Source organism: Setaria viridis, chromosome 8 (assembly GCF_005286985.2).
Source record: "Setaria viridis chromosome 8, Setaria_viridis_v4.0, whole genome shotgun sequence".
NCBI lineage: Eukaryota > Viridiplantae > Streptophyta > Magnoliopsida > Poales > Poaceae > Setaria > Setaria viridis.
The window spans coordinates 30,447,079-30,457,225 of NC_048270.2; the positions used below are offsets into that span (position 1 = coordinate 30,447,079).

The 10,147-nt window shown below is 42.9% G+C and overlaps 1 protein-coding gene across 1 annotated transcript; it reads left to right on the top strand.

The window, feature by feature from the left end:
• Window positions 1–5,669: 5,669 nt before the first annotated feature.
• LOC117833576 (receptor kinase-like protein Xa21) lies at window positions 5,670–9,412 on the top strand. Its single transcript, XM_034713130.1, has 2 exons — window positions 5,670–8,445; window positions 8,639–9,412. Exons 1-2 carry the CDS (start codon window positions 5,700–5,702, stop codon window positions 8,998–9,000), a joined length of 3,108 nt encoding a protein of 1,035 aa, XP_034569021.1. The 5' UTR covers window positions 5,670–5,699; the 3' UTR covers window positions 9,001–9,412.
• Window positions 9,413–10,147: the final 735 nt, after the last annotated feature.

Below are 10,147 nucleotides of genomic sequence, written 5' to 3' on the forward strand. Positions count from 1 at the left end.
TTAGGAAATATGTGAATAATGTTACACAAACAATTAAATATAAAGAGCTAGAAAATAATTAACTATTAATAGTTTTATTTTACGTACTTTTTTTCATGCTCCGTCAACCTAGCCTTGTGTGACACAAAACTGTGCATGTTCTCGTAGATGTAGTAGCCACATAGATTATTCCCGGGTTCATGTCTTAAGCACTTCAGTGGGCAAAGAAACAAGTTATGAAATATTCATGATATAGAATGTACAAAATGTGCAAACTTCATACGTACCAGAAAGTCTATGTTCCATGTAAGTTTTTCTTTGAATGCACCTTTGTGTTTCTTGAGGAACTGTCTCCATGCACTATGGATTAAAATAATGAATGATATAGTGTTAAGCGAAAATTTAGGAAACAAACTTTTGCATTGAGATAAAGGTCCAGAATTATTACAAGTTTAGCATGTCTTGCATCTCTTGGTACTCCGCCGGTGGTTTCCTCAAGGAATCGAAGACAATGATGTGGCTTCTATCAGGCTCAATTATTATGAGGATCTAGTGGAAACTGCGTACATAAATGTTCATATATATTAGAGCTAACTAACATTAATCAAGTAAGGAAAATAAAACAAAAATAGACGGTATACAAACACTTACTTGAAGTTGTATGCAAGTAGTATGCAACTCTTGTAAGCTTGTTTGTCTAGGAAATTGAATATTTCCATCAACGTTTTCTCTAGAAAATCTTGTATATGGTCTTGATTAACTAGGGATGGATCCATGAAGCCAACATGGAAGTATCCTTCTCGTCGGCACTTTTGAATTAGTATCCTACATAAAATAGAAGACAAAGTTAGTAGGGCGACTCACACACAAAAAATAATGATATGATCCAAAATTTACATATAGATAACGGATACTTATAGAGCCCAGACGCTGATGACAGAGACATCTAGGGCATCATGATGGTACACTTCGTATATATCTTTGAATTCCAGCGAGAGGAGTTTCTTGCCTTTGCTGAAAAAATCTATCGGTTTTACCTTAAGGCCGAACATCGCCATCTGGTCGGCGGACGTCTTCATGTACCATTCATGGAATTCGTACATCTTTGTTGATAGCTTCCCTACCAACTCAGGCCTTACTTGAGACTTGCCTAGCTCAAAGGTCCATTTCGGTTGTACTGGCTGTGCAGCTGGCAGGTCAACTTGCCCTAGACATGCATCAAGTCCCGTACCTATATCTTCCATGAATTTCAATACTTGTTCTTGTTGATCCAAGGGTATTGCTGCTATCCCTTTAGCGTCTTTTTCTGGTAGATGCCTGAGGTGGGGGACAACACCACTTAAGATGACTTTCCTTTACTTTTTTTTTCCTCTCATCATCTTCTTGACTGATTCTGAAATCTTAATAAAAAATTGTAATTTATTTGGATCTACTAGTGGTGGTTTCATCTCCCTTACTTTATTTTCTTCAGCCCTTTTCCTGAACCACTCCCTACATTCTGCTTGGATTTCAGCCTAGCGTTCCTCATGAGTCATTGCCTCTCAGCGTTCCTCATGAGTCACTTCAGGCTCCTTTGTTTTCTTCTTTCTCTATGTTGGCTTGGGAGGCGGTGGTCGCAACTTCTTAAGTGGTGTTGCAGGTTCCTTGCTCGGGGTTGCTCTTAGTCCCGGCGTCGGTGATCAGGGAGGGGTGTTGTTGTCGTCGTCGTCACCAGGATGTGGGTGAGATGGAGACCTTGATCAAGTAGGAAGCGACGGTCCCGGTGGTGATAGTCCTGGAGCAGGCCGTGGTGGAGAAGTCATTCTTGACCTTTGAGGAGAAGGTTGCAGCTGGGGATCTGTGGGGAGCGGTAATGCCTCCGTGTCGAGGATGATGATGTAGCATTTGCACTATAGAATGATGCCTTGAAGCGCATCTCCTAGTGTCCTTTCTCCATCACCTCCTTGGAGGTCGAGCTCTAGGCCTTCATATTAGCTATCAGCGAGCTGCTCTACGCCGACACTGGCGTAGCCAGGTGGAATCTCCATGCCATGGCTTGTTGCCCTGCTAGGATTGGTAAGGCACTCTCGTACACCACCTGTACATATAGCAGAAATAAAGATGTTATTAAACTCCAATCCCAAGGCATGGATCGATGGATTGAGAAGATTGCATCCCGTTGTTTCTCACCTGGTGGTGAGCAGGGAGAAATTAACGATGATCCATATAGACGACCTTCTTACAGTGCTTCAAATACATGTTGTCTATGTCATCTAAACAATGGGTGTTGGCCTGATATCCCTTGTTTGTCTGTCTCGAAAGATTACTCAGTGCAGGCCAAGCATTGATGGTTACAAACAACAATGCTTGTAGGTTAAACATCACTTGTTTATCCTCATCCCACACACGTACACCTCCTTCCTTCCAGAGCTGTAAAAGTTCATCAACCAACAGTCTCAGGTACACGTCAATATCGTTGCCGGATTGTTTTGGGCCTGGGATAAGCACCAGCATTATAATGAACTTCCGCTTCATGCACAACCAAGAAGGAAGGTTTAACATACATAAGGTCACAGGCTAAGTACTATGACCACTACTCAACTCACTGGATGGATTGAATCCATCAGTACTTAAACCAAACCTTATGTTCCTTGCATCACTTTCAAAGTCCGGAAATGCTCTATCATTTGATCTCCACTGGGCCCCATCAGTGGGGTGTCTCAGCATCTTATCTTGCTTACGTTCTTCTTTGTGCCATCACATCAACTTAGCATTTGCCTTGTTCCTGAACAAGCGCTTTAAGCGTGGTATTATAGGGAAATACCACATCACCTTTGCGGGAACTCTCTTCTTGGGAGGCTGCCCTCGACATCACCAGGAGTATCTCGCCTTATCTTATACCGTAGCGCTTTGCACACAAGAGAAGCATCTAGTTTCTCATATTCAGCACCACGATAGAGGATACAATCATTAGAGCATGTGTGTATCTTCTGAACCTCCAATCTCAGAAGGCAAACAATCTGTTTAGCTTCATATGTTGTGGACGGCAATTCATTATTCTCGGGAAGAATCTTCTTGACAATTTTCAACATCCCCTGAAATGCCTTACGAACACACCATTTTTGGTCTTCCATTGCATAAATTCTAGTGTGGTACCCAGCTTTTTATGGCCCTGCTGGCAATTTGGGTACAACAATTTTTGGTGATCATCTATCATGCGCTGCAACTTTGCTGTTTCCTTCTTAGTTTTGCAATCTCTGTGTGCATCCCTTAGCACCTGACCAAGGTCATCAGTAGGGCCATGTTCTGCAAACCCATCTTCATCAGCCTCGCTCATTGTAGTATCTGCAAAAGCTTGGCTGCAGCCCAGTCTGAAATGTTGTCATCATCCTCCTCCTCTTCGCCGTCTTCCATTACAACCCCTCTTTCACCGTGCTTGGTCCAAACCAAATAGTTAGGCATGAAACCGTATCTAAACAAGTGGCTGTGAATAGTCCCCAGGAAGCCTTTGAATAGTCCTTCTTGTTACTGCATTGGAAGCATGGACAACATATGAACTCGTTCTCTGGCTTGTTCGCTTTGGCCACTTTGAGAAAATAATGCAAGCCATCAATAAATTCCTCGCTCCGTCTATCTGTATTATATATCCACTGCCGGTCCACCTGCATTGTATTACGCATGAAAATGTATTACACATGGACAACATATGAACCTGTATTACGCATAAAAATGGATTACGCATGGACAACATATGAACCCGCATTACGCATCGTATTACGTGGAAAATGAACATAGGGTTTTGTATAGAATTATTATTTATAATTTAGTTCTTGCATTAAACATGAGATAAATAAATTGTTGGTTAAATATATACAATTACTAAGTTTTAAATCATAGTGACATGGAAAAATGTAGCAATGACCAAATTCTATTTTCTTACACCTACAATTTATTTATCTTAATTTTATGGCAATTTCTAAATATTAAAAACACATTTACTCTAATTTTTCCTCATTCATAATATTGAAATCCTCTTCATTCTCCCTCACATTTACTCTTCATTCTCCATCACATTCAAACTATCCATCACATTGTAGCTCAAACACATGTATAAATACAAATCCTCTCCATTCTCCCTCTTTCTAACAAGCAAACTCATTTTTCTCCCTCTCTAAAGCATAAAACAAAGCATAACAACAATAAATGAACAGAGAATGAAGTAGCTAACCTTCACAAGACTTTGGATGAGTGAAATCCCCACCGAAATGAGGAAAAAAATTCGGCAGCACCTTCCCTAGGCTTGCTTCGGCGCCATGGAGAGGATGAAGCTCTCTGTCTTTGTGGAGTGGAGTGGCTTGGGCTGGAGGAGAAAGAAAGGCCTCTAACCTACGACTTTAAGGGGATAAGATTTTATCCCGGTTGGTAATTCCAACCGGGACAAAAGGGTGGTGCTTTTGTCCCGATTGGAGTTTACTCCCGGTTGGAGCTACCAACCGGGACAAAAGCATCACCCTTTTGTCCCGGTTGGAATTACCAACCAGGACAAAATGTTTACTCCCGGTTGGAATCTCCAACTAGGACAAAAGGGTAACACTTTTGTCCCGGTTGGTAGCTCCAACTGGGATAAAAGGGTGGTGCCGTTGGTACTCGGAAACTAGCCGTTACAACTGGGACAAAAGGGGGCCTTTAGTCCCGGTTGCAAATACCAACCGGGAGTAAAGCTCCACCCCATTCCAGTCTACCGTGGCACACCCTCTTTTGTCCCGGGCTAACTTTAAATTGGAACAAAAGGGACGCATGGAAAGTAAGTTCTCTACTAGTGCTACATAGGGAGCACAAGGCTATATATTGATTATGCATGAGGACGAAGTCTACGAAATGAAGTACAGAGATGATGAACTCGTACCAGAATACGAATAATGATGAGGACTGTACTAAGGAGAATGCATGAAGATAAGGGTTACGTCTACACCCAAGAATGCCTGTAGGATTGGAGTCACGATGCCGTAGGACCGCTGCAGTAGATCTCTAATGTTTGTCTTGTTTACTCTGCTTGTAATGTTTGCGTTGATTGCCTCGTTGGCATTAGGCCACTTTTGTAAAGCCATAAACCGTGTAACCCTATTCTAGTATCAATAATGATCAAAGTATTGTTTCAATATCAATCTCTATTGTCTATGCGCTGATCCAGGACTGATACGATGTGCACAATGGACCTCTGTAAAGCGGGTCCGACAATGGCCAATCCACATTCACCTTTGGATGAACTTATCTAGTAGGCTAATTTCATCAGCTTTGTAGAGAGAAATAAGGAGATGCAAATGCTGATTGCTTAACCAAATGACACTCTCTAGCAAGTGTGGTTGTTTGGTTCGCAGCATGTGTCCTCCCACTTGCCAATATGCATTATAGTAAGCTCTAGGAGCTACATGGAAGGTAGTGGTCCTTGGATGCCTCCATACATTGACCAAAGACTGGCGGCTAGACTGCTTAACCAAATGACACTCTCTAGCAAGTGTGGTTGTTTGGTTCGCAGCATGTGTCCTCCCACTTGCCAATATGCATTATAGTAAGCTCTAGGAGCTACATGGAAGGTAGTGGTCCTTGGATGCCTCCATACATTGACCAAAGACTGGCGGCTAGACGGCCGGTTACTTGGCAATGCTACTCTCTAATTCAGGAGCTATAACATGTCGTCGTTGAGAGTATGAGTGCATACACACTTGTAACTACTTATCGTCATGGCAGGAGCTATAACATTGTTCTGTTTCTCATTATTGCTATTCTGTTCCTATGCTCTGGTATCTACAGGGAGCAGCAATGTGACAGCCGATGAGCTCACGCTACTCGCATTCAAGTCGGCGTTCGCCTCTGCGGGCTCCTTGGCATCATGGAACTCCTCCAGCCACTACTGCAGCTGGCCAGGGGTTGTTTGCAGCCGTCAGCACCCCGAGAGGGTCACCTCACTAAGGTTGGGCTCTTCTCACCTCTCTGGGCGCCTCTCACCAATTCTTGGCAACCTGTCCTTTCTCAAGGTTCTTGATCTGCACGACAACAACCTCGTCGGGCAGATACCTCAGGAGCTTGGTCGTCTCAGCAGGCTTCAGGTGCTTAACCTGAGCACAAACTCTCTCCAAGGTGGCATTCCTGTGCCTCTGCTGGTAGGATGCAGCAACCTCACAATGCTTCACCTAAGCGATAACCGACTCCAAGGTCGGTTCCCCACTGAGATAGGTGCCAGCCTGAAAAATCTTGTGCTTTTGAATGTTGAGAAAAATGGTTTCTCAGGGGAGATCCCTCCATCTTTGGCGAATTTGCCCTTGCTGGAAGTACTGAATTTGAGAGTCAATCGGTTCTCTGATGAGGTACCCCCTGCGTTGGGCAATCTCTCAAACCTCATCATTCTTGGTCTCGATTACAACAAGCTATCTGGCGCGATACCTTCATCTTTAGGCCACTTGTCCAATTTATCTAGGCTAACTTTAGGCTTTAACAATTTTACTGGCCTGATCCCCAATTCTATTTGGAATATTTCCTCTCTACAAGCATTCACTGTACAACAAAATTATTTAAGTGGAAGTCTTCCTCCAAATGCATTCAATTCTTTTCCCAATCTGCAGATTATAGGAACCGATCACAACCAGTTCCATGGCAGTATCCCTGCATCAATTGCTAACGCTTCCAGTCTATGGTTGGTTCAGCTTGGTGCTAACCCCTTAAGCGGCATCATTCCTCCAGAGATTGGAGGCTTAAAACATTTAAAACTTCTAGAGCTTTCAGAAACTATGCTTGAAGCCAAAGAACCCAACGATTGGAAATTCATAACTGCATTGACCAATTGTTCCAAGTTTACTGCATTGTCCTTGAGTACTTGTAACTTAGGAGGAGTGCTTCCTGATTCACTTTCCAATCTGTCCACCACCATGGCAGCTCTTTACCTTGACACGAACAAAATTTCAGGAACCATACCTAAAGATATTGATAACCTCATCAACTTACAAGCTCTTGGTCTCGATAACAACTATTTCACAGGAACTCTTCCCTCCTCCATAGGCAGGCTTCAAAATCTGCAAATCCTCTCTGTTGCAAACAACAAAATTGGCGGGCCAATCCCACTGACATTAGGAAATCTTGCAGCACTGAATATGCTAAATCTCGGATCAAATGGTTTTACTGGTAGCATACCAAGCATTGTTGGAAACCTTACAAACTTATTATCTCTAAACCTATCTAGTAATGGTTTTACAGGCCACATTCCAAGGGAAGTATTCAACATTTCCACTCTCTCTAATGGTTTGGATCTATCCAATAACCACTTGGAGGGCTCAATACCTTTAGAGATTGGAAATTTGGAAAGTATTATAGTATTCCATGCAGAGTCTAACAAATTATCAGGTGAAATTCCTATTACCATTGGTCAATGCCAACGCCTCCAGAACCTCTATCTCCAAAATAATTTCATAGCTGGTGGCATCCCATCAGCCCTGGGTCAGCTCAAAGGTCTTGAAACTCTTGATCTTTCACGCAACAATTTGTCAGGTCCAATACCCAAGTTCTTAGGGGACCTTACATTGCTCTATTCTCTGAACTTGTCATTCAACAACTTTGTTGGAGAAGTGCCAACTGCAGGTGTTTTTGCAAATGCTTCTGGAGTCTCAATCAAAGGCAATGGTAAACTTTGCAATGGAATAACTGGACTACATTTGCCTCCTTGTTCGATAAAGCGACCAAAGAAAAAACAAAACCTTGTGGTTGTGCCCATTGTTATTTCTCTTGTCGCAATACTGGTCATCCTTTCATCACTCTACATTCTTAAATCATGGCGCAAGAGAAGCAACACAAAAACTCCTTCAACAATACTCATGCAAGGCCACCCATTGATCTCGTACTCTCAGTTGGTGAAAGCAACAAATGACTTCTCTCCTACCAATTTTCTGGGCTCTGGATCATTTGGATCAGTATACAAAGGAGAGTTAGATTGTCAGGATGGGGAAGGTAAAGATCTTGTTGCTGTGAAGGTACTAAAGCTTCAAACTCCTGGGGCGCTCAAGAGTTTCATAGCTGAATGTGAAGCACTCCGAAACATGCGACACCGGAATCTCGTCAAGATAGTTACAGCTTGTGCAAGCATTGATGCCAGAGGAAATGATTTCAAAGCAATTGTGTATGACTTTATGCCTAATCAGAGTTTAGATGGTTGGCTACATCCTGAACCTAATGACCAAACAGAACAAAGGTACTTGGATCTCGCAGAAAGAGTGGCCATACTGCTAGATGTGGCTTACGCATTGGATTATCTTCATTGTGATGGCCCAACACCTGTTATACATTGTGATCTTAAGCCAAGCAATGTGCTCTTGGATGCTGATATGGTAGCCCACGTTGGAGACTTTGGTCTGGCCAAGATTATTACTGAAGGTAGCACTATTGTCCAACAGTCAGCAAGCTCAGTGGGAGTTAGAGGGACAATCGGTTACGCTGCCCCAGGTTAGCTAACTGTTTTTATCATGCATATGTTTATGCTATGTTTGTCTGCCTTTATTGTTCATTACTTACTTTATTTTTATGCTGTGCCACCTACCAACTTTTGCTTTTTCTGTTATAGTATTACAGCTGTACCTTAAACTTAGAATTTTGCGCATCCTCAGATATCTTGTATTTTCGAACATTTAATTTACAGAGTATGGTGCTGGAAATGTGGTGTCAACAAATGGAGACGTTTACAGTTATGGAATTCTTGTGTTAGAAATGGTAACTGGGAAGAGGCCCACTGATAGCATCTGTGCACAAGGAATGAGCCTTCGTCAATATGTCGAAATGGCCCTACATAAAGGAACAATGGAAGTGGTTGACATGCCTCTGTCCTTGAGGCTCAAGAATGAAGTTCATGATGCAAGTGCTTCATACAATAGAAAGATTGAGGCCCTGATTTCACTACTTAGGCTTGGACTGTCATGCTCTGAGGAAATGCCGACCAGTAGGATGCCAACTGGAGATATCATCAAGGAGCTGGTTGCCATCAAATCTTTAATCCACATTTAGATGCTTCGACCTGACTTCAGAGGTTTCACAGTTCCATCAGCTGGAATAATTGTTGGATAACGGATGGTTGGTGGAGGAAACATGAATCTTCACTTCATACGGAATGACATGCAGTTGCCTTCATGCTTTATGATGTACTAGCAATAATATTATACCTGCTTCTCTCTGTTTTCCAGGGTGAATTGCAATTGTCTTCAGATTTTTAGGACAAATACCACATGTATGAAGTAGTACCTGAAATATAAGGTTTTTGCTATGTACATGGACAAGTACATGTCCTGGTGCATAGGCATAGCCAATTAGCCATAATCCCTTGTATTTCGGGATGGATGTAGTACCTATTGGATTTCTCTGTTAAACTTTGTATGGAGCATTGTACTACAGAACAGAATCTGAAATCATTTTGCAGAAACTTGGGACAAGTTCAATCTTGATTGGCCTTCATGAAATCCTGACCATTTATTTATATTTCTTAATTAAAATATACATTAAAATTTCAATTAATAAGTATAAAATAATGTGCATGCATGCCCTTCCTAAACTGAGACATGTATACAGAGAAATCAATGGACGCACCACGCACCTGCATGTCCAAAATCAGAAATTTAGGGGGTGTTTGGCACACTCTATTGCAGAAAAATTAGCTCCACTCCACCAACTCCAAAAAAACTCGTAGCCAAACATGTCTAGCTCCACCAACTCCACCTCCAGAAAAAAAAAGGTGGAGCTAGGGGCCAGATTCACATTTTTGGTGGAGTACCTCAAGGGGTGCTCCAACAACTCCAGGTTCAGACTTCCTCATAGAGTTGGTGGGTATTTACCCACCATTGCCAGTCATTACACAAACGTATCAGTTGGACAAAAGAAAAAAAAGACCGGACTGCTCCTGTCGCCCCCCACCCCCCTCATCCCTTCACCCGCGAACCCTAGTGGCTCCGCTGGTCGCCTTGGCCGCCGCCGGCCGAGTCCCCAGCGAAAATGGATGGCGATGGCGACCCTCCTCCACCCAATCCGGCGATTCCTTCCTCAGTTCCTCCAACCGGCTCGATTTTGGCCTCCGCCCATGATGCCTAGACACAAATTGTGTTGGGTCATGGTAGCCTTGATGGCCTGGGCGCCGCCGGCTGTGGCTCGTTGGGTGGGGCCA

Coding starts and splice junctions, on each gene's coding strand:
- LOC117833576 (XM_034713130.1), top strand. CDS start 5,700: ATGGCAGGAGCTATAACATTGTTCTGTTTCTCATTATTGCTATTCTGT. Junction 8,446..8,638: donor AATCGGTTACGCTGCCCCAG/GTTAGCTAACTG, acceptor TTTAATTTACAG/AGTATGGTGCTGGAAATGTG.